The sequence below is a fragment of the Epinephelus fuscoguttatus genome, linkage group LG3, assembly GCF_011397635.1.
Source record: "Epinephelus fuscoguttatus linkage group LG3, E.fuscoguttatus.final_Chr_v1".
Taxonomy (NCBI): Eukaryota; Metazoa; Chordata; class Actinopteri; order Perciformes; family Serranidae; genus Epinephelus; species Epinephelus fuscoguttatus.
Window position 1 is genome coordinate 42,717,837 of NC_064754.1, and position 25,699 is coordinate 42,743,535.

The window sequence follows — 25,699 nt, forward strand, 5'->3', positions numbered from 1 at the left end:
CATTTTTAGATATTTTTAAAATGCAAAAACTTATTGTACACAATAATGTTTTTCAATTTACGCCCTGAACACCATTTTCCATTTTCAGATGTAATGCAGTGATGACTGACGTATACTGACAGGGTCAGTTTGCTGTCGAGCGCTGTGTGTGAGTCTGGAATGATAAGGCTGGAATCCTGGGAACGTATTGATCGCCAGCCAATGTTCAACACACAGATCATGTCACTTTGTTTATTTTATTGCTGTTAGCATTACTGATAGAAGACATCTCAACAGTGTACGCAACTCAGCTCAACTAAAAAGGGTGAGGACTGAAATAATGTCATTGTGCCTCACAAAACAATAATTGCACGTATTAACAAAACATATTTGATGTGTTCACAGTACAAAATAATTGGTTCCCAAACCTGGGCATCGACAAAGTCTCGCAGTGGTGGGACGTACAAGGACAGCAAAAAACGAGGACAAACATTGAAGTAGCGCCTTGATGGCATCACTGTCAGATTTATTTTGACCATGTCATGTAACTACAGTTAACAACTGCGTAATAACTCTCACACCTGTAGAGATATTAATGCTGGTGTCTCTTGAAAGTAAGACCACAAAAACCCTAAAAGCTACTTCCTGGTATCTTTTGTCTGGAACTAGAGGGGCAGGAATGTGTCAGGCTGGAAGGGACTGGAACAACCAGGCTGGTCTCATTTGTTTACAGTGATTAAACCAAATTAATACAGAAAACACACTTATTTTCAGGATCATTTCAAGAATCACATGGACGAAGTTTTGCCTTGGGCTGGCGCCATTAAAACCCTTTATCCTCACAGTATAAAATCATGTATGTAAAATTAAAATATGTATTTGATCTTTGCGTTTAAATGTGCTGAACAGTTGTATCCCCTTTTATCAAAATGTGCAGTAAGATTGTATTCAATTAAACATTTTATTAAACTAACATTGTCTGTTTCCAGTGGGGAGGTTAACTGGCAGTGGCACAACATTTTTGGGAACAAGTAAAAGGAAGACCAGATATTACTACCAACAAGTTCCCAAAGCACATCATAGACTGCTGGATCTTTTAAATGTGCTCTCTCTCACATCCAGGCAGCCCTCAGTCTCACTTTATTTCTGTAGAGCATGAAAATCAATTTGCAGACACTTGAAAAATCAAATGAATCACAGTGAACATCATGTCTGATTGTTGTTGTACAGGTCAGCTGTTGCGTGGTACTACAGTGCTGAGCCTCATCTCCATCTGCACCTTAAACTGCATTAAAGGTCCAGTGTGTAGGATTTAGGGAGATATACTGGGAAAATGTTAACAGCATGTAGTTTCTTTAGTGTATAAACACCTGAAATAAAAATCACTGGGTCTCATTCATGAAATGTTAGTAAATCTGTAAGTAGGTTTTCACATAAAAAACCTTGGTTCTAAAAAGTAACACTGAATTCACGAATGCCATGGAAAACTTGTATGTGTATGCAAATCAATTGTAAACTGACAGCACGCTCCCTCTAGTCAGTAAATAGCATACATCCCAGCCCATAAATAGCCAGTGACCACCATGTATGGAGGTGATGATTACTATCCTGTTGACCTGCGAACATGGAGCCAACAAAGAAAGAGAGAGAGGAAGAAAAACTTTTCCGACAAGTGAAGTTATTTTGGATAAAGTGGGGTTGAGAGACACATTTTATTTTTTTTGTTAGTAGTAGTATGACAGGGATAGGTAGATCAAAGGCCTGGAAGGAGGTAACAGATGTCCTCTGTTGTAAGACCCATCCAAAAATTTAAAAGAAAACAGTTCGATATGAAACATAATGCAAAAAAAACGCATTATTACACGCACACACAAAAAAATCCAACAGCTACAGGAGGCTCTTCCCAGTCACAGCTGCAGATGAGTGCATTGCTTGCATCATCAGAGAGACATCTCTGTCAGGGGAGAGAGCGACGTGCCTCCACTGTAGCAGTCAACACCAGACTTTAGTGTTAAATTAACAGTTCTCTCTCCTAAATGCCAAATTACATGTAAATGTTCTTCTGCGAACAGTTTACACACAAATTCATTCTGCCCAAGTTTCATGAATGAGACCCAATGTGTTTTTGTCATCATAGAATATGCTGTTTATATCTACACAGGGAGCAGGTCTATGTTTATGGAGATCACCATGTTGCCCCACCATGTTTCTACAGTGGCACAGAAGACACAAACCAGTGTCTCTAGATAGGGCCATTTGTGTTATCCCGTTTTCGCGTCACCTACCATAGTTAGAAGCCCATCTGCAATGAGCAGTGTCAGAAAAACACTAATTCATTATGTGAAACTGATTTATTTAGTGTTTTTACCTGTTTAAATCACCAGGTCTGTTTGTTTTGGAGAGGAGGAGACCTCTGTGGATAATTCAGCTCCCAGTAAAAAACTCCTGAACAATGAACGGTGAAGGAATTCTAACCAAAAGAAGTTGCAGCTGGTTGCAGTCTGCATTCCTCACCAGCCCTTTAACAGAGATCACACTTCAGGGCAGCTACCAAGTCCCCTCTTTATGCCACCTTTTTTTACACAGAACCAACAATGTCAGCATTGTGCTGCTCCAGAGTGATTTTACACGGCGTGATGGGCGTGACATGTAACACAACAGCCTCAGCCTCTGGCCTAGTATGACAAAAACAATAATTTACCATCCCTGTTATATAGCAGCTGATCTCATCCTCTGCTGGGAGGGTAAGGACCTCCTGGACTTCATTGTTTTCCAAATTTGCGGACATTTCCAGCCGCTGTTTTTCTTCTTTGAGTTAGCTGCTAACTGCTTTTAGCTGCTTTTTAAATATCCCAGCAGTGCGTCATACACATAACATGTTCTCATAACTTCCCACCTGTCCCGTACATGGTCTATAACTGCAATAAATAACAGCATGAAATTCTGGCCTTGAACAGGCCAGGTGTTAAAGGAGCTGCCGCTACTCTCCACTAAATCCCACTAAATCCTACACACCTGACCTTTAAATGAAAGCAGTGACTGCCTGGAACAATACATTCAAAACTTCAAAAAAAAACAACTTAACTTTAGTAATCGTCCAGTAGAAATGTAAAGGACACATGATTTGTAACTAATGAAAAACACTGGTTTGGTCTTTTAACTGAGAGCTAATGGTCGTACAGTGTTTCATCATATATCAAAGATACAAAACATGTGGAAAGATAAAATACAGAATTAGTAAATATAGTAACTGTTCCACACTTCGTATTGTTGTTGTATCCCTATTTAAGAATGAAGAAATGGCAACGATGTGCCTCTGTGTGTGTGAATGAAACACTACTATCATTAACAGTCCTGTCCCCCACCGTCTCCTCTGTCATCAGCCCAGTCCCAGCCCTCCTCTGGCTTGCGGTCCGCAGCCTGTGGCAGATTGCTGGTGCGTCCTCAGGTTGCAGATCCAAGCGAACCTCTTCCCACACTGGTCACAGCTGAAGGGTTTCTCCCCGGTGTGCACTCTCTGGTGCTTCTTAAGGTTCCCGGCCTCTGAGAAGCGTTTTCCACAGGTGTCGCAGCGGAAGGGTTTCTCCCCTGTGTGGACTCTTTCATGGGACTCCAGATTGGACAGGCCGGAGAAAGCCTTGCCACAGGTTCTGCAGATGTAGCTCTTTCTGCGGCGCTCGCTGGGTATGATGCTTGTAGCTTGGCTTTCATTGTGACGAGCCTGAAGGCTGGCTCGATGCTGTGCGGCAAGTGCAACGCTGCGAAACGCTGCTGTGGATCCCCTGACAGAGGGAGTCACAGTGGAGCTCATAGTCCTGCTGGTTGAGCTGATACTAGAGAGAGTTGTTTTATCACCACTGTGAGTGTTACTGACAGCAGCTGTGGTGGAGGACAGTGTGGAGGTCTGTACGGAGGGAATGCTGTGGTGCTGCTGCAGCAGCTGAGCCTGTGCGTTTCTTATCATGACTGGTTTTCTGCTCCATGGAGGATGAGAAAATGGAGCCTGCATCCTCAGAGGCATAGACCCAGATGGCTCCGCTGACAGGGCTGGGAGTAGAAAACAACAGAGCATCAGCACACAGTCTTTACCTCATTTGGAGCCAGAGTTTACGTGGCAGCGACAGTAGCAGTATTGAGCTCGCCGACCTACATTCACAAGGTGCGCCACTGATTGTGTGCACTTGATTGGCAAACAGTCCCCCAATCCCAAATGGATCCCTTACAGACTCGTTGACTCAAGCCCTAAGCCCTTACAGATGTGGGACCAATTCCTTTTCTCCCCCTTAGCCCTTGTCTTAGCCCTTCCCCTTGGTTTTGCGCGTTCACGTGAGGGGAAGTGGTGTCCGAATTCTCCATCAGGTTAGCTCTTTACCTGACGGAGAATTGGGACACCACTTCCTAAGGGATCCATTTGGGATTGGGGTCCATCATGACATCACAACCCCTTTTTATAGAATCATATTACTAATTAAAACCAAGTTTATCAGAAAAATTAATACATAAACAAAAAACAGTGCTTTAAGTACTTCCTAAAATGACAGATACCAGCTTGGGGAAAAATTGACACGTACTTTGATTTTTTTAGGTTGGCCCATGTACAAGGCCTTACGGTGGGAAATTGACAGTATAGGATTTCCCTGATTATCAGTCCCTGCTCCCATTTACACAGGACCCCATGCAGGAAATGTTCCTGAACCTTTCAGGGATAGACTGCATGTGTGAAGGGAGTTCCAGTGAGGATGTGATCTGAGGAAGCATCAAATTTTAAGTAATTAGAAATGTTTCAGTTTCTCACCCTTGAAAGTCCCCAATTATTTCTGCACAACAAACCAAGAACCACAAAAACAGCGACACAGTAAGCCTCTACAAAGGAAAGGAAACGATGTCTTACCTTGTGACACAGATGGCTGGATCTGAATGGAGGAGCAACTCTGCCCTCCACTCATCCTCACTGCTGAGGAAACTGAGCCTTGTGGTGCCTGAAGCACAGGTTGAGGTTGTGCTTCAGTTTCTACAATAATAACTCCATCCTGGTCACACTCTGCTGAGTCGTCAGTGGTGAAAGGACATGAAGGGCCACCGCGGGCTGATACAGACTCATTATCAGGGGCCCAGCGGTTGAAGAATGTCTCCAGTTCAAACAGAGAGTATTCAGAGTTGAGAGGGTTGTTGGTACTGGATCTCTGCTGTTGTTGTGTTTTGGGGTTGGCTGGTGTGTTGGTGTCTGGTAATCTCAGCTGGACTGCCACTACACTGCTGGGGTCTAGGGATATCACAGGCGTCGACTGGGGTGCTGCAGACTGGAGGGGAGGAGGGGCGGGGAGCGTGAGCAGGAGAGAGGTGCATTAAGACCAGATGTTAACTTTAATCTAATCAGGGTACAGCACTGCATCCAAACAAACAGGCGGACATTTTGGGAATCATGTTTTTTCACTTTCTTTCAGATATTTAGATGCAAAAAACAGATACTCTGTCACTGTCTGAAGAAAGAAAAACGAGGCAAGCGCACACACCCCCTTCTATATCCGTGAAGCTGAGGTGGAGCAGGTGAACAGTTTTAGGTTCCCGGGAATCAGCATCACAGAGAACTTGTCATGGTCATTGTAAATCTCCATCCTGGTAGAAAGCTCACAAACAGCTGTATTTCTTATGGATACTTGAGAAGGCAAAAATGTACACGTGGGTCAGCAGCGGGTGAGAACAAAAATCTATTTTTAATTTTTCAGAACAAAACAAATAAAAAATATGTGCAGTAAGTAACTGTGTAATATTTTGGCATCTAGATCACTATTATCAAGCTGCCATTCCTTTTATTTTGAAAGTCAATCACACAAGTCGAATCCTTGACTCCATCGTCACCAACGTGGAGGATTCCAGAGATAAAACTTTGCAGCCCCAGGATGAGCTATCAGCCTACATCAAGGTTTTATGGTACTGGAAGGAGCGTGCTAAAATGTTTTCTAAGCTGGCAGTGATTGCGCAGAATGTGAAGAATGAAGAACCCAGCTTAATGTGATAAAAGTAGCCTGTGTGCTACAGTCACTCACATTACATCACATAATCATAATCATCAGTGCAGGTTGGGACGCAGGACTTTAGTAATGGGTGTGGACAGGTGCAGCTTTGACTTAGACATAATGACAGGTAACTGGTCAGTTCTAATACTGAGCTTTATGGGTATGGGTGGGTGTGGCTTTTCAAAAATGAGCCCATGCAGGACTCTGTAGAGAGGTATCTCTCTGCTCTCAAACATACTAAATAAGTGACATAGAAGTTTTTGTCAGGCTGGTTTTCCCTTCTGCACTATCCTCATTCCCACTAAACCAAAGTCTCCCTAGGTATACACTATATGTATATAAGGCTTATATCAGTAACTGTATACATTGTTTTATTTTATTTCATTTTATTCACAATTTGAATACTAGTCTAAATGTTCTGAGTGTGCATGGTGTGAAAGGGTTCGGAGGTGCCGACAGGTGTATATTTTCCCTTTGGACAGAATTAGGCTCACTGAACATCTCACCCTACCAGAAAGACAGTAAGTGTATTTTTTTCAAAATGTTGAAGTATTCCCATATGCTGTAATACTTTGACAGTGGGATGGGATTTATGAGGTGGGAACCTAGTGATACACACATCTATTGGTCTACAGGTCCTTAGGCAGGCATTTTGAACTTGACTGAATTTAGTGTACGTCTGCATATGGTCTAACAAAGGCTGTTATAGCCCTGTGCTGTGTCTCAAATCGCGTACTTCTACGTTAGTACACTTCCATGTCGTATACTATGTGCACTATGTACTCATTGGCTTAGTGCGCGAATTTCGATAGGGTAGTGTTTGCTCAAACCAAACACGGCTGTTGTGCACTTACCGGAAATAACGACCGCATATTAGCTAGTTAGCAAACTAGCATTAGCATTCACGCTACTGTTTGCAGTAGCAAATCATTACAGATTGCTAAATTAAATTAACCCAATAAACATACTGCTGGCTTATACCCGACAACAGTATATGGTGCTTGGTGCAAAAACACATGTACAACGACAATGCAGCGATGTTCACGGTCGCACAGTCCTCGGCCGCCATTTCCTCAAAAGTGGTCCCTCCCCTTCGGCTACGTAGCCAAGATGGCGACCATTGAGGGCGAGAAGTGTCCATAGTTCCACACTCAACTTCTTGACTGTTTTGAGTGCACCATCCGGGTACTCACAGTGCACTGCATTTTTCCGTACTTCTCAGTGTGAGTGCACTTATGCACTCAAAATATTGTAGTGTAAGTGTAAAAAAGTGTAAGTACAGAAGTATGCGATTTGAGACACAGCACTAGTTTATGACACCGTTTGTTCTTAAAGAGACAGTTCACCCCATGATAAAAAATACATATCCCTCCTACTTGTAGTGCTATTTATCAAGCTTGATTGTTCTGGTGTGAGTTGCAGAGTGCTGGAGATATCAGCAGTAGAGATGTTTCCAAACCACACCAACCGACCATGTCACTGAGCAGAAGGAAGCGTGCATCTACTGCTAGCTCACCTAGCACCACTGAGCTAGCTAACGTTACAGTTCAGCTGAGGAGGATGCCATTAATGTTTACATATCGCACTGTCACAAGCATGAGCCTCTCATCCATGAGTAGATGCACACTTCCTTCTGCGCAGTGATATGATTTACTGGTTTAGTTGAAAGAAAATAGTTCCTACATGACACTGCTCACAACAAGGTCTGTGGATTAAACTGAGTAACCGGGTCATGATTTCTGGAAAAAGACACTGCTGTTGAGTTTTTCAAATGTAATATTTTGGCGCTTTGAGCACCACAAACTGAGTGCCATCTAGTTCCATTATGATGGAAAGAAGGCAGACATTTCTACAGCCTTTTTTTTTTTTAGCACTACAGGTAAAAGGAAAAACATGTCATTTTGATTTTGGGGTGAACTGTCCCTTTTTAAATGTTCTGGACATCTTTATCACTGAATGACTAACATTTAATCTGCACAAACAGACATCACCTATTAAAGTCTTTAACAACCCTAGACACAATTTAAAAATATATTTTATAAATCTAGTGAGTGGTACATTACAGCCCACAATACTGGCTGAAGGTTTGCCCTGGGGTAGGCAGTGTAGCTTGTGGAGGGGTAGGCCTAAGAAAAGCATGTGTGTGCTTCAGAAATTTGGAGCAATCTAACTCTACATGGAGGCATATAGACCTTCAGGGTATCAGTAAATATAGATATTGTGAATTAGAACAATGTACTGTATGAGTTATATATTTCATGAGAATATTGTGTCACAATTTTGTAATGTATGATTTATAATGAAAACACAAATTTGCATGTTGAGTTTTTATAAAGTTTTAATGATTTACATTGCAAACTGTGGACACTGAGCAGGATTTTACAAAATTGTGACACAATAGAAAAAGCTAGGGTTACATTTACATTACATGTTTATGCTACAATGTCTTGTATTTTTACATAATAATCACACTTTAAAAAGACACATTCCTCAAGAGGAGGATTATTCTTTTAGATTTAAAAAAGAAAAAAATATATATATATTGGCGTTTCTCTATTATGAGGACAAACAAAATGCATTTCCACGGTAAGAACATGATATTCACATATACTTCTGGCTGAACATTTCTCTGAACAGAGTTCAAACTCACCACTCTGTCCTGTACTGACAGATATAACTCATTATCTTAGTGACTGGGTTGTTGTTGGTGTTTGGCTTGTTTTGTAGGTTTGTATCTATGACAACCATCAAGTAATTCAAATACAGCCATGGCCCTTAACCCTTAAATTACACTGAACAAGTGTTAGTGAGCACCTCTCATTTTCCAAGATACTGACATCCATCCACCTGACAGGTGGACATTATTACACAAGTGTGCCTTGGGATGGTCACAATAAAAGGATACTCTAAAATGTGCAGTTTGATCACTCAATACAATGCCACAGACGTCGCAAGTTTTGAGGGAGCGTGTCATTGGCATGCTGACCACAGGAATGTCTTCCAGAGCTGTTGCCTGAGAACTGAATGTTCATTTCACCATCATAAGACATATTCAATGCTGTTTCCCTGAATTTGGCAGTACATCCAACCAACCTCAAAACCACAGGCCACCGCGCTATGGCTCAGGAGGCAGAGTGGGTCATCCACTAATTGGAAGATCGGTGGTTTGCTCGCCAGCTTCTCCAGTCCGCATGTCAAAGCATCCTTGGCCAAACTGCTCCCAGTGGCTGTTCCACTGGTATTTGAGTGTGTGTAAATGGAGTAGCAGGTGGCACCTTATACGGTAGCCATGGCCACCAGCGTAAAAGCGCTTTGAGTGGTTGGAAGACTAGGAAGTCAGTATACAAGTGCAGGTCCATCCACAACTACATGTAGCCACAGCAGCTCAGGACTTCCACATCCAGCATCTTCACCTGCAAGATCGTCTGAGACCAGCTACCTTAACAGCTGAGAGGAACAATTGGTTGGCACAAACCATAAGAAACTGTCTTAGGGAAGCTCATCTGCATGCTCATCTTCCTCACCAGGGTCTTGATCTGACAGCAGTTGGTTATTGTAACCCACTTGTGCAGTTGTGAGGTTGGTTGGATGTACTGCCAATCAGTTGGAAATGACACTAGAAATGTCTAATGGTAGTGAGATGAGCAATCAGGTCACAGGCAACACCTTTGGTGAACATACCTGCAGTCAGCATGTCAATGGCACGCTCCCTTAAAACTCAGACTGCACATTTTAAAGTGGTCTCTTATTGTGACCATCCAAAGGCAAATCTGTGCAATTGCTATGTCACACCTGCGAGGTGGATGGGTTATCTTGGAAAAGGAGAAGGGCTCACTAACATTGATTTTTACAAATTTGTGACCAAAATTTGCGAGACATATATCTATCAAGTGCATGAAAACAGTCGTAGACCTTAAACCTGTGGAATATGGAAGCAAACACAAAAAAAGGTTGTGTTTCAATTTTTGTTCTGTACTTTAAATTCTTGAGTAATGGAACACGCCTTTTTTTGAGCTCCACTTCAGAGAGGTCCTTGTCTTTATCTGCAGCAGGTCTTTATTTCTAATTTCCCAGGTTTTATCAGTATATTATTATATATATCATATACATCAACAGGGTCATCATGTCATTCTCAGTTTCTCTTTCCTGACACAAAAACGATTTGATTCACAAATGATTTCCAATTGCTACAACTTGAAATATAGAGATATTTGTTATTTGCCACTGTAAAAAGATGGTTGCTCCATAAACTGCAGAGTTTTGACTGACGTCTGAGGCAAGAAGATAAATTCCCTTTATGATATTCTGGGTCTGGCACAGAGAGTTAGATGTGGTCAGTATCTTACTGTTGTCTGTGAATTTCAATAGTGATTGATTTTGAAATATGAGGATTGTTATTTATGACTCTTTAGGGGATTCTGAGACATAATAACAGAGCGTGTTTAGGTCTTTTCTAAAATATCGCTGACTGCCAGCCTATGTTTGTGGGTGGTGTCTCTTTTGGTGTTTTTTCAGGTTGCTAGGGTCTGAGAACCTCTCAGGACAGAGTGAGCACTGGTACGGTCTCTCCCCAGTGTGGATGTTCCTGTGGATCTTCAGGTTCCAGAACTGGGAAAATTTTTTGCCACAGATGCTGCAGCCATATGGCCTCTCTCCTGTGTGAGTCCTGAGGTGGGACTCTAAATTTGCTGGGGAGCTGAACCCTTTACCGCAGAACCTACAGATGCAAACCCTCTTTTTGGGGATTTTCTGCTGCATATCGGCACTGCTATAACTGCCCTGACCTTGACTTTGACCTGGCTCCAGGAACTGTTGGGTCCCCTGTATCTGACCTAAAACATGAGTGGGGCTGGACTCCTCTGAAAGATCGATAACAGGAGCCTGCGGCTGAAAGGACACAGAGGTGTGGAAGCCTCTAGAGCTTTCAACAGCCAGTCCTCTCCCAGAGCTACCAGGCTCTGCTCCAATGACTGTGGTGGGCAGGAATGAGAGGGGGGCGCAATGTGAGGATGGCCCTGGGAGGCTGTCGTCATGACAAAAACTATCCCCCCCATTAGTCCACAGCGAAGAACGGCCATAGCTGACCTCTGAGAAGCCACGCCCAGACTCCTGCAGGTCAGACAGCTGATTGGTGGAAGTCTGTGTGATTTCATCAAATGGTAGAACTGCTCTGTAGTCATCGGTGCTCGACTCCACCAACCCTGGATACAAAGAGAAAGAGAGGTTTTCTCTGTCAGACTGTGTATCTGCTGAACAGGATTAAATAAACAGGTCTGCAGTGGTATTTGGCTAGGTGGTGTGTGTCAAGTGGCATCCACAGGAATGCCAGGACCCAAGGTTTCACGGCAGAATGTTGTTGCATTGATACGAGATGGGGTCCACAGATCCAACAGGGTGATGTCAGAGAATCATCTTATCAATACCTCATTGTGTGATCACTGCTTCACATGTGAGGTGGATACGTCCACTCACCCTCTTGTATGCTGAGGCCTGTCTGGCTCTGAGTTCCCGTAGCCGGCTCTACCTCCTCTACCTTCACCAGCACCACATCTGGCTCCTCCTCTTTCTGCATACACAACAAGGAGAGGAAATGTCTGATGTCACTGCATGGCAGACACACAACATATGATACAGAATGTGTACAGTGTGAGATGCACTGAAAACAAGCAACTACTGTAGTCTGTCACTAGTAGAATGATAGTTGTCTACAGTGGTCATACACATTATACACAACAACATGATGAGCAGTGAAGGGCGGGAAAGGTGTTCAGAGGAACCATATATTATTCCTTTGCAATATTCAGTGTTTTCGTCAATCATTTAATTTTTCTTCTGGTGTTGTCCAGCAAAAAGTTCACTGTTGTATACTAAGAAGATTTGAGTTTAAGGTCCAATGTGTGGGATTTAGGGGGATACATAGGCAGAAATGGAATATAATATCATAAGCGTGTTTTCTTTGGTGAATCACCTGAAAAAAAGAGTCAGTGTGTTTTCGTTACCATTAAATCAGCCATTTATATCTACATAGGGAGTGGGTCCTTGTTTTTGGAGATCACCATGTTGCAGCCCAGAACAGACAAACCAAACACTGGCTCTAAACAGGGCCATTCACATTTTCACATCGGCCACCGTAGTTAGCAGCCTCTCCATGCTAAGCAGAGCCAAAACAAAAAACATTTACTATCTAAAATGAATAAAATTATTCAGGGTTTTTAGCCATTTTAATAATTGGGCCATTTGTTTTGAAGAGAAGAGACCTCTGCAGATTACTGGGCCCCTCTTAAAAACCTCCCAAACATCTGGATCTCAAGTTATCAGAGGAAAAAAAGGTGAGCACACATTAGCAGGATCTAGGCTCACAGCCTATCTCCCACATACCAAACAGCATCAGAGAAACACATATTTTGTAATGTGAGACTGCTTTATTCAGTGTTTTTACTAGTTTTTACTGTTACCACAACTAAAATACACACTGTGCTTTCAAATGCACATTTTGTCAAATATAAATCCCGTTTGTTGCTTTTTATATACACCTATGTTTCCACCTACTTGTGCATAACAGTTCATTTTACCTGCCTTTGCTACAATGTTTATAGCTTAATGTCTAATTTTTCCTTAATTCTTTCATCCTGTTTGTGCAAGTACATTGAGAGCAACTTGAAACGGACGTTTTAGAAATTCTTCACTTTGCATCCACTATGCTCTGCTGAATTACTGATCAATCTTTTATCATAGCAGCAATGAAAATCTGATTTCATCGATTCAAAGTTCTGCCATCTTAATTCTTAAAAACATGAATTGTGAAATAAGACTTTCCACAGGTTTAAGAAGCGCATTTTATTCCATAAAAGAAATGTTGCATACAAAATGTAAAATATTTCATATATAAAACACATGAAACGTCTGACATTTAGAATGACAATGCTCTAAAACATCTACTGGGAGTACATGGATACCGTTCTCAGACCTGTACTGGTCAAGACTAAAATCCAACACATTTACTTTTTATTTATTCCAACCATACAACCAATGAAAACAACACAATGTGTAACATACAGATCAGCAGACTACCCACATTTTAGGCCCACTCAAAGGCAGTTTTGGATTTCACCTTAGGGTGGGCCTAGCCTCTTAAACGAGAACGCAAGGTATCCTGTTCAAAGCACAAGAAAAACTGTCAGTGCCGGAAACAGACAGATTTTACTGGGGGACTCCAACAGTCAGAGAGATAAGCTGCAAGGAGGCTCTGTGGGTTCTTCCCCAGATAGTTTTTTACATAGTTCAGCTGCCAAATACACAATTTTCAAGCAATTTGAAAGACAAAATATCTTGAGGTAAGACCACAGTAAGGCCTTCATACCTTTATTCCCACTAACTCAAGTTATCAATACCTAAAAAGTATTTATTCATGCTCTGCTTATAAGTACAGTCATGCATCTTTATGCAGTTACCAGGTTATTCATCTGTGCATAATAATGTAAGCATCACAGATCCTTTAACCTGCTGTGCTCTGCTGACGGTGCATTCAACAAACAGAAAACACAATTAGAAATGATCAACAAAATCATACACATACAATGATTATCTCTTAATGACTATTTATTTTATGTCAAATACAATGTATACACTCTTCACAACAATTCTATTAACTGCTGCAATGATTTCAACATTTCAAAAATTTGTTGCAGCCAGTCAGCCTAACCCATTGTCCCTTTTGTCTTTTGTTTCACCTGCAAAACAGCTGAACTGTCATCACTGGACTCACTGGACTGTCTTATGTGTTTACCTCAAATTAGTGCAGAAAACCTTTTTCTGGCATGCCTCCAGTGATGAAGAATCCAAAAACAGCACACACTGTTGATGAATCTAAGTCATTGTAGATGTCATTTAACAACAGCAGAACTGTATCAACATACATTTACACACTCGGCTGATGCAGTATAATCCAAATTTCATCAGTGCATCCCAAACACAATGCATTACCACGCAGTCAGCCCTTTCTGATTGGGACTATAAGTGAAAACTTTCACTTTCAGTCCCAATCAGACAAAACTGAAGGCAAAGTAGAGCACTGTCATTGGGAAGCACTGATGAGATTTGGATTATACTGCATCAGCCGAGTTTGTAAATGTATGTTGATACAGTTCTGCTGTTGTTAAATGACATCTACAATGACTTAGATTCATCAACAATATATTTTTAGATTCTTCATTTACTGGAAGCATGTGAGCAAAACGTTTCCTTTGGGAATTCGACACGACACAAGGTGAGAAACTGATGTACAAACGGTTAATTGGGGAGTAAGTTATTCCTCTTAGGTCTTTTTTTCTTTTTCTCTATAAATGACACAGGAAAGGGACGTGGTCCAGGTAAAATTAGAATGAATAGGACCAAAAGTAATTGGCTAGGACACAGGCTGAAAGGTGTAATAACCTACTGCCGTGGGTCGGCAGCCCACTCACTGGTGTATTGTATCAACCCCAATTGTCAAGCAGCACATCAAGAACTCCAAACACGTGGTTGGTTTGAGTCTGCACATGAGATTTGTTGAGTTTTTTAGATGCTTTTACGAAATGAGGCCCAGGAGGAGGCAGAGTATCCACTCCAGCAGAAAGGATGGTAAATGTGTGTGCAGTTTATGATACTACACATTTAAAATATACGCCAATCAGCTACAACATTAAAACCAATGACAGATGACGTCAATAACATTGATTATCTCGTAAAAATGCAATGTTCTGCAGGGCTATAGCACTCTCCAGTGCCATGCCGCATGGCAAAAACTGTTCAGGATCGACCCAGATGACCATGACAAAGAGCTCAAGGTGTTGACCTGCACTCCAAGTTTGCCAAAACCCAATCTGATCAAGCATTTGTGGGACATGCTGGTACCCCAACAGGACTCAAAGGAGCTGCCACCAACACACAAATGCCAGACACCACAGGACACCCCCCTTGAGGTCCTGTGTCCATGCTGCAACAGGTCAGAGCCAAGTCTAAGCCAAGGAGTTCTCATCTGGGATCAAGGGTACCTCTGGGGTACCCGAATGTCCCATGAACGGTCAATCGGATTGGGATCTGGAGAAGGTAGAGGCCAAGTTGACGCCTTGAGCTCTTTGTCACATTCCTCAAGCCATTCCTGAACAGATTTGCTGTATGTCATGGCGCATTGCCCTGCCACATAAGTGCCAGGACCCAAGATTTTCCAGCAAAACATTTTGTAAGGACTGTAACAAGATGATTGATGCTATACACCTGTCAGTGGTTTAAATGTTGTAGCTGATCAGTGTACATGCTACTAAAAATGTGCCCCAACTTTTCAATCTGAAAGCTTTACTTGATCATGTTGTTGTGCAAAGAAACACTTTGAAGAAGACTGACAAATTAACCACAACTACGTTCAACTTGTCCAAAAGCTGCTACACTTAAGCACATGCTTAAGGATTAGTAACATGTTTTTCTTATTTCTCTCAGAGTCACATTTGAAAACTGTTTTCATTAAGAAATGTGTTTACAAAGTTCTTAAGAAGGTCCTGTACACAAATTATGTTCTTTTTTTTTTTAGCAGTCTTTCTTTACTGCCAGCATAGAGTCTTTGCTGGATGATTACAACCTATGGTGGACTTTCAGTAAGAGATAGTTCAGGTCTGTTCCTGGTTCCAGGTCTCCTCTTCAGTAGCAATTTCAGGGTGGCTCTTTTGCTGGTGAGTTTTCAGGTTCCTTATCCAGGCAAATCCTCGGCCACACATCCCACAGCTGTATGGTTTCTCTCCAGTGTGAACTCTCTGGTGTTTCCTCAGGTTTCCAGCCTCTGAGAACATCTTCCCACATGTGGAGCAGCTGAAAGGCTTCTCCCCTGTGTGGACGCGTTGGTGAATCTCCACCTTCTTGGGACGGTTAAAAGCCTTACCGCAGTAGCTGCAAACAAACAGTCTTTCCTTGGCGCTGGTTCGATGGGGCACTTTGCCGCTGTCACTGAAGGGCTGGGACATGGGGAAAGTAGTGCCGTAACGAAGCCAGCCGTTAATGCTGGAAGAGGTTGATGGGAAATCAGCCGCCGCCATCGAGTACGAACAAGACGGTGTCACTTCTTCCACTTCAACCCCAGAGTGCTCATCCAAAAACTCCTCAACCAATGCATTAGCGCTTTTATTGTTGTCACACAACACGTCAAACTGTGAGTCATTGCTGCCGTCATCAATATACTGGTGTGAGTTTATTGTTTCCTGCAGTGAGTCTCTGACCTCAACAGAGGCACTGAGTTCACATTTAAGGAGAGGAGAGGAGTCACTGACCTCCACTCCTCTGCTGCTGCTGTTGCTGCTGCTGCTTCCGGTACGCCTTGTCCTGCTGCTCTGGATCTGGGACCGGGACTGACTGGTGGTGGACTGGGTGTCTTGCTGTTCAATGGTGGGTCTCTGTCCTGCAGGTCCACGAGGGACACACTCCACCACTCCTTTAGACAGACCATGTGGGGCAAAGAATAAAGAAATATTTAACAGTTAATACTTTGGTCTTTTGATACAGACTAAATTTCTTACACACAAAATATTCATGCCTCATATGGCACTGGTCTGCAACTAACAAGATTTTTAATGATTAATCAGTTAATCATCATTATTCAATCATGGATATTTATCACCACTCATTTACAGATCACGTGATTAATTCATCATTAAGAACATTTCAAAAGCACTAATTCAACAGTACTGCTGATCTCACTTTTTCTTCCTTCCAGAAACAGTTTTCACCCACTTATTGTTTTCAGTCACGCCCATTTAGTGATAACAATAGCGAACCGCCCCTATATCAAAACATCCGTTTACAAACTCCTACACAACTCAGACAGTATAATGCAAGTCTCATTTATACAGTTGTATAATAAGTACTTCCCAAACACATTAATTTTCAGTAAAACCTTATTAAAACACATCTAACTATAAGTAGTGCATCTTTGACATACCTGAGCATGCGGGTGCGTGCGTATGAGCTCTGCTCAACCCATGTACATTCCCAGGTGTGCTAATTGGCCATGGATAAGATTGTTTGTACTGACGTGTTTTAAATTTTAAGGTTTTAGTTAGGACTGTACCCAAATATTCGGATATTCAAATATTCGTTTCTATGGGTAGGTATACGTTATGAAAATTTGTTATTTGTGTTGTTGTTTTTTTAATTTTTTTTTTTTAACAGGCTGTGGATCAATGCCAAGTTTTACCTCTTTATCACTATTCCCTCTAACTTGTAGCTGTTTTTTCATTATCTTTTGAATTTAATATGAATTATGGAACCGTTTTTGTCAATGTTTTGTACAATAAATTATTGTTTAAAGTTTCAACAAGTTTCTTTGGAGTGCGTGACACAAGTGTGTTTTGAAAAAGACCGCGGACTGTCACCTGCTCAACGCATCAGTACCTTCGGATGCCATGACAGTAATAGCCAATAGCCACCGATTTAACAGACGATCACTGCTGCCCGACCCGTAGGTCCATTTGCGGGTCCCGTGGGTTACGGGTCGACCCTCGCATCACTACTCAGCTCAGTCTATAAAGACTGTACACAACAGTAAGGCTATAGACATTATATTCTATTCAGGCTGGCAGAACCAGCAGCGCATCGGCTCTACAGTGCACGGCACTGCTGATTAACCATTTTATTGCAACACAGAGTGTCTGCCAGCAACCAGTTACTTGCAGAGGCTTCCTATAACTTGTTTCAACGGTTCCGATTTAATCAGAAGACAAATTAAACAGGATGACTAGTCAATGTGAAAATCAATGGTATTCGGGACAGCCCTATTTTTAGTAAAAATGCATGTGTACTGAGCAGACAGGTGGATAAATGAGACTTATACTGTCGGAGTTGTGTGACAGTTTGTGAATGGATGTTTTGATATTGTTTGCTATTATTAAACGTGGTCCCTGTTTACTTCAAGTCATGGAGAGCGTTCGCTTTTTTTTGGATTCTCAGTTTAATGTGGAGGCATACAAGGAAAATTTTCGTTCAGGAAGTCTATGTAACAAGGTGAGTAATATTTATACAAATGGTCATTTTGTATGTCAAGTATTCCCTTAATTTACCACCTACGAAACTTAACACTTCCTGTGTTTCATATTAAAAGCATATCAATAACTCAAGGGACATAATCTCTCAACTTCACAGCTTTTAAAATATTACCCTAACTGTTATTTCCCTGTTTTTATTGTTGTCATTAATTGCATGTTTGCTGAAACATGTTGTAATGTTATTGTAGCTGCCTCTGAAGGGGTGAGAGCCGCCGCTCTGAAGACATCAGAGTGGCAGAAAGAGATTGTGGGGATAAGCAGCATGCAGATCAGCATATTTTCACATCAAACTCTATGAATGAAGGATTTATTTCAATCAAATCATATTGGTGATTGTTGGAGCAGTTGACCAACTAACTAGCTGACTAACAAGACTAACAGAAGTGGTTTTGGTGAGTTTTACGATGAGTTAACAAGGCGGTTAAGCTAACGTCAGTCCTAGTTTGGTAAGCGCACACACTTTGAAAGACACTTTATGGCCCCACTGACATGTGTCATCACCATTACAAGTAACAACAACCATCATTTTCTTTTGTACTTGTCAAACCACAGCAAACAATTCAATTTTCTTTCAATTCACTCTGTTCCTATGGCTATATGCTTTCAGTCTTACAGCACAGCACAGCACAACACACGCAGGCTGAGTAGTACTTGCTGTTACTACTACTAATACTGTACTCACCATCATCTCCTATGAGTGGCACATCTTCCTCTGTCTCTTGGGACATGTTTGCCTCCACCTTCTCCTGCTTCACCAGCACTGCCTCTGGCTCCACCAGCTCCACGTCTGGAGACTTCACAACAAGGCAGTTTTGTCACTGTTTCAGCAAAGACCAGTTTCATATTCATGCAGCTACAGTACATGCGCTCAACCTGTCCCATCCCTGTGTGTTGTTCCCTGAGCACTGACTTTTAACATCCATTCGAGTCCATACATATCATAGCCACCTTGACTCCCTTTGGGGTGCTTACCTTACTCTGGATGCTGTCAGAGTGTATCTGCTCACTGTTTCCTTCACCTGCAGCTGCTCTACTAGACCACAAGGCCACATCCATCCGTCGCTCAAACACGCCACCTACACAAAAACATGAATAACACCTGTTAAGAAACACTGACAGTGTACATTTCAATGGTCAATTCAATTCAATTCAATTCAATTTTATTTATAAAGCCCAATATCACAAATCACAATTTGCCTCACAGGGCTTTACAGCATACAACATTCCTCTGTCCTTATGACCCTCACAGCGGATAAGGAAAAACTCCCCAAAAAAAACCTTTAACGGGGAAAAAAACGGTAGAAACCTCAGGAAGAGCAACTGAGGAGGGATCCCTCTTCCAGGACGGACAGACGTGCAATAGATGTCATACAGAACAGATCAGCATAACAAATTAACAGTAATCCGTATGACACAATGAGACAGAGAGAGAGATGCAGGTAATGACAGTAGCTTACAACATTATTGAAAGTAATAATATTATAGTTATAGTCAGTACTGATAGTGTCACTACAGTGAAAGCAGAGATGAGGAGATACACTATAGAATGTGTGTGTTGACAATCACAGCATCATAATGGTGAATGGTGAACAGTGTGTAATAGTGATCCACAGCAGGAACAGGACAGCAGCTCACATTCCCACTGTCACACAAGTCATTATTCACTGTAAAGCACATGCTTTCTCTTCTTCTCTCACCAGCGCCCTCTGCTCTGTCACATAGAAAAAGAGCCTCCTGATTGAATGGTGCTGTCAAGGGTATATCCAAGTTTCGGTAAATCACAAGATGTCACAGTTCCTGATATCCTGCCCGAAACTGATGCAGCATGGAGGTCTAACAGTTTGTTTTCCTATGTCTGTACAATGACTAGCAGGATGCTAATTCAGCTGGTGCTTCTTCATCTTCTCCATCTTTTCCTGTTTTCTGATTTTTACATTTGAAAACATCAATCTGGTTAGCTTGCAGCTAGCTAGCAGAGGTAGCAGGAGGAGATTTTTCAGACTGGTGAGATGATTTCTTCATCCTGATGAGTGACTCACAGCCACACGCCACCACCGTCCAAAGCCAACCACACAAAGCACCACTAACACTTGCAAAATGGACATAAGAGCCCAAATTTAGCTCAAATTTAGCAGAGCTGACAGAGAGGCAGCTGGGGACGTCTGCACCTACGTTAAAAATACAACAGCATACTGTTGCTAATCAATATTTTATGTTAACCAATCAATCAATCAAATGGGCAAGAGAAAAAAACCAAGAGGGGTGACAGCTGTCATAATGAGACAGAAAATACAATGCATATCAATTTAGACGTATAAAGTACAGTGAATGTGCAAACTATAGAACAGTAACATTATACACTGTATTATACATACAGATATTTTCAATACAAATGCACATACTAAAACATCAGAGAGAGAGAGAGAGAGAGAGAGAGAATTCATGAATCTAAACCTGCTGTTTCACTAATGTCAAACATGTTCTGTTTTTGATTTTATCTTGACTATAATAACAACTATAAACCTTATAACAGTCTGCATCTCTAAAGCAAGTGTGACATTTATCTTTATGCTGAACTGGGCTTATCAGCAGTGAGGCAGCACTGATGTCTGAATCATGCAACTTCATAGCCCAGAAGCATATGATGTAGCATACAGTCAGTGCTCGGACTAATTCAACCCACAGCTTGACACTGTCAGAAAACTGCAATACTCTCCTCAGACAACACGCAGAGCCATGACAGGCAAAACCACACAGTACACCTGACCACTAACTGAAAACTACTGGGGTGATAACGTCTATTTAATGCAGCAAATTCATTAGATAGCATCAAAGTCCTGGGTGTTAAAAGATCTCAGTGTCTGGGGTAAACAAATATTCTAATTTAGAATCAGAGTGACTGCACAACGTGTTGATTATATGAAGCAGAGCCTCGCACCTTCTTTTAGCCATGACACAGCTGCCAACTGTGATCACAGTTTCTAAAACTATAAACAAACTGCAGTAGGGGCAGTTGTTGTTCATGCGTTTCCAGTTTGAACAAGACAATGAGGGAAAATGAGACCAAGCCTACATTTGTTAGAGGAATACCTTTTGTATATCAATTCGTCATGCTGTGTTGCGTTGAATTTGTGAGGAAAACTTTGATTTTTTTCCCCCACATAGTTCCATGTAAAATGGCAAAACATCAAAACAAAACATCACTAAAACCCTACTACTACTAACCCTAAACCTGAGGTGCCATAACTACACTCTCTTAAAAGCCAGTCTAATACTAAGGATTTTTTTTTAGTGGAAATGCATGTGATTGGAAAGTACTGAGCATAAGACTGAATAAATAAGACTTGGATTTATGTGAGTTTGATGTGAGGTTTTGATATAGTTTTGCCATTGTTAAACACACTGCCCAATTAACAAATAAATCAAAATGTTTACCATTTCCTGTGAAGGCGTGCAACAAAAAAAAGTTTTCTTCCTAATTCAAGGTAACACAGTGTAACTAACTATTCATAAATGGTCATTTTGTGGGTAAAGTATTCCTTTAAGAGGAAGCAGGAGAGCAGCATCAAATTATTGTTATTAACTTGCTCTGATGATCTCAGTGTTGGTCACAACAACCTGAAACCACCGTCATGGCTCATTCCATATCAACATATCAAGTTACAGGTTTGGGTGGAGAACAGAAAAGAAAGCTGTATTTCACCAAAAAGTACTCCTGGTCATGCAAACAAACAGTGGCAATATCTAAGTCAGAATATCCACTTCTGAACTTTAATAACTCTTGTCTGTCCCCAACTCAGACAATTCTAACAGGTCAGCTTTTCCATCAGTGTAGGCAGTGCTCTGTAATGTCACCATCATATCAAACTGCTTAATGATTAAATTAATTATGATTTCAGTCTTTATTATACTGTTGGCTATGTTATAGTCCATTTTGCAATAATCTGCCATAGGGCTGCAATTAACAATTATTTTCATTCTCTATCAGTCTACAGATTATTTTCACAATTAATGGTTTAGTCTGTAAAATGGCAAAAAAAAAAAAAAATCGGAAGATGTTCGTCATGATTTCCCAGAGTCCAAAGTGTCGTCGTCAAATTGCCTCTTTGTCCCACCAACAGTCCAAAACCCAAAGACTCTTCAATTACCATCATAACTGTCAAATAAAAGCAACTTCTCACATTTATGACGCTGGAACTGGCAAAACTTTGACATTTTTGTTTTTTAAAAAAATGACAAACAATTATCAATTATCATAATAGTTGGCAATTATTTTTTTCAAATTACTTATTGGTGAGTCAACTAATCATTACTGCTCTAATATGGCCAAACCTGTTTCAGGCAGGATAAGCCCAGACTTGCTGTATTGTTTTCTCATGCTAAAGTTGATTATGTTAGATAATACCTCATATAAGTTTGGAATAGATAAATAATAACTGTATACTTATCTAAAGAACTAAGATAAATATTCTGACTAACTTTCAAATATCCTGAACACAATGAAAAAGAGACTCAACAGGTATCACACGGAGATAAAAACCTCATTAAGTTTAAATATCCATATATTAAAGCTATAGTTGGTAATCCGGTTCAGAAACACTTCTTGTTATACTGGGTGAAATGGTCCTTCCATCCTGAGAGTAGTCAATACATAATGTGTTGAGAAAAAGGAACGAAAAAAATCAGACCTCTGTGGCAGCTGCAGGCCTGTAAAAACGAATGGAAAGAACCAATCAGATGCCTTCATGTCTCATCCTGCCCGAGCCCCCCTCTGTCCCTCCCTCCCTCCTCCCTGCGCGCACTCATCACATGTCACTGTTGCCGGAAATATTCAGCACACTTCTCAGCAGAAATACCGAGTTAGCAGGAGTTTGCTGAGCAATGGCAGAGAAAATGCAGCCAAAAGTACCACTTCCAGCGTTAGTTGTAACGGCTCGCCCTACTAAACAGGCTGAGAAAAGAAAGTCGGAGGCAGAAAAGACTGCGACTAAAAAGGCTTTGGATAAAGCGAGAGGACAAACCAGATATCAACATCGGTGCAGCTTTTGAACAGTGGAGACAACTGAGGGAGCTGAAGGGCCTGAAAAGTGATGCAGAGGTTGCTGTCTTTCTGTTGGACAGGTATTTATTTGTTCGCTTCGGGGGGGATTTGTTATTTTACTCGGCTCTCCTCTGCCCTGCTGAATCCTACTGCAGGATGCACGTTCAAGTTCGTGTGGGGCCGTGGCTTTGGACGGAGCACTGACAGGAAGGGGAGGAGGGGGTGGAGCTTAGAGGAGATGCTGCTTTCAAATCTTGCTAGCTCTCCAACATTACCAACTATAGCTTTAAGTAAAACCACTGAATGCAATATGTCATTTGTGTATCAGGTCACTGTGACGTATAGTCAGGTGTATACAAGCCACATTTTGGTTAAATTTAAAGTATAACAGCTGATCAAACTAGTTTACAACACCTGTCACCTTTCACCCAAACACATTCTGATAATAGATAGTAAGGGACTGTTCCTTATTTATCAGAGGAGGGGGGGTGGCTGGGTTGTGACTTTTTGTTTTTACCCTTGCCAAAGCCACAAATATTTTTCCTTGAGCCTCCCTGAGTGACTGGCAGAACATGCATGACCCTCCCTCCACCATAAATTAGTCAGTAAATTATAGAGGTTGGGGAAAAATCGATACAGCATTGTATTCCAATAATTTGTGTGGCAATATTGTATTGTCACACAGTGCCAAGTATTGATTTTTTGATAATATAAATCATTAACTTCACAAAATACACATGAAACTTCAGGTAGCCCACTAGAGTAACAGAATCAATTGCTTTTTCAGTCCACTAGATAGGCCTACATTTTGCTGCTGTAAAAAAATGGCTGAAGTGAGATGAAGAGACTGAAAATTTTTATCTTACTCATATTGCAACATATTTAAAATTGTAATAACACTGTATCGTGACTGCACGATATTGGATTTTTTTTGCCAATATCAGATATGCTACTATGTAACAACTTATTTGGCCAATAACTGATACCGATATTGACATATCCACTTTTTCCCCACCTAATTTGAGTGATCATCAAGTCTCTTCTGTAGTGGAATTAACATCATATTATGCATGCATACTCTTATCGTGATGGCCCAACAGCAGATGGAGACATGAAAAACAATGCTTTTCGGTGTCTGTAATATTCATTTATTGTGCAAAAAAAGCATGTTGGCCGATTGCAATAGTTCATTTTTAGAGCCAATATCACCAAATGACAATATTAGCATGCATCCCTACTCTCAAGTATTGTGATGATACTGTATCATGGACCCTCTGGTGATTCCTACCCCTAATAAATTAGTCGTAATTTTTCACTTGTTTTGTACATGCTGTTTAGTTAGTGCAAACTGTTTATTTTTGGAAAACATTTTAGATGTAAAATAAAATTATTCTAATGACATATCACTACTTTAAGCTCAGTTCTAGCTATGTTTTTTCGGACGGCAGCATTCGTTGCACATGATGTGTCCAAGGACCATTTGAAAATTGATAATCCAACTACAATTTCTGTTTTTACAGTTACTAGCTATGATTAATGGTAAAAGGTTGGTGATTTTTTTTTAAGCAAACATGTCTTTCAAACCTGTAAGTTTGGAAGGCCTTCCCCATACCAAAACAAAATCATAAGTCCTTCCCTAGTATTTAAAAATGATTTGACATGCTCTCCTTTTCGCACCCCCTGATAAGTAACGAACACTCCCTCATCAGTATGAATTCAAATTTTTTTAATGAAATTAGGTTGTTACTATTTTTCTTTTTCTCATGTGAATGCTGAATTTAGGCCCTAATATTACAGTATGTTTGCTCAGCATTTATGTGTTTGAACTTGTCAAAATACAAGTCTAGACCTCTCTCACTCTCTCTCACACACACACACACACACACACACATACATATACCAGCTGTACAAAGAAAATGCAGTGTATTTGAATAAAAAAAGATTGACATGGGTGATCCACTCTGCTGCACCGTAATTGTCATCTTACCGGTGGAAGGCGAGCAGTCCCGGAGCCTGTCGCTGGTGTTGATCTGCACCCTCGATCGGCTGCTGTTCATGGCGCTCTCTCTGAGCCTCCTCTCGGCGTTTCCCCGGGCCATCTTCAGCTCCAGCAGATGCAGCTTTCTCTTAAGGGCTTTGTTCTCTCTCTGGCACTGCGACATCTGCAAACTCACCACCGCATAGTCGTCGTCCACCAGCTTACAGATCTCCGCCACAGCTGCATTAGCGAGGACCTCCATGATGGAGGCCAGCTGGGTCTGAAAGGCCAGACGGCTGGACATTCTTCCTACGGTCGGTGGCTCGCTGGCTGCTCCGTCGTTCAGAAAATACCGTTTACCTCCTCTTGCAGGGTTAGGAGATGTTGGAGGTTTGGTCAGACCATTACAGCTGTAGTGGAAAGCCTACGTATTTCAATGCTGAGCAGGTAAAAGGAGGCTAAGCTACAGTAGCTTCTCCTCTGTCTGTCTGCCTCCTACCGCAAACACATGGCGTCATTTCCGGTTACAGTTCTTGAGTTCGTTTTTGTGTTTTTTGGTTTTTCAGGTAAACTAATGCCGTCATTAAAGACTTATGTTACTTTTTATTACTTAAGAAAG

At 41.4% G+C, this 25,699-nt stretch overlaps 1 protein-coding gene across 1 annotated transcript; it reads right to left on the minus strand.

The window, feature by feature from the left end:
- Positions 1–71: 71 nt before the first annotated feature.
- si:ch211-89o9.6 (myoneurin) lies at positions 72–25,699 on the minus strand. The gene is made up of 8 exons (XM_049572933.1): positions 25,090–25,699; positions 19,034–19,137; positions 18,744–18,855; positions 16,292–16,452; positions 11,469–11,562; positions 11,082–11,197; positions 4,871–5,279; positions 72–4,026 (listed from the first exon to the last, which is right to left on the minus strand). The coding sequence occupies exons 1-8, from the start codon at positions 25,382–25,384 to the stop codon at positions 3,359–3,361; spliced, it is 1,959 nt and encodes a 652-aa protein (XP_049428890.1). The 5' UTR covers positions 25,385–25,699; the 3' UTR covers positions 72–3,358.

Coding starts and splice junctions, on each gene's coding strand:
- si:ch211-89o9.6 (XM_049572933.1), bottom strand. CDS start 25,384: ATGTCCAGCCGTCTGGCCTTTCAGACCCAGCTGGCCTCCATCATGGAG. Junction 19,138..25,089: donor GGACTGCTCGCCTTCCACCG/GTAAGATGACAA, acceptor GTTTTTGTGTAG/GTGGCGTGTTTGAGCGACGG. Junction 5,280..11,081: donor CTGGGCGTGGCTTCTCAGAG/GTCAGCTATGGC, acceptor CCTCCCCTCCAG/TCTGCAGCACCCCAGTCGAC.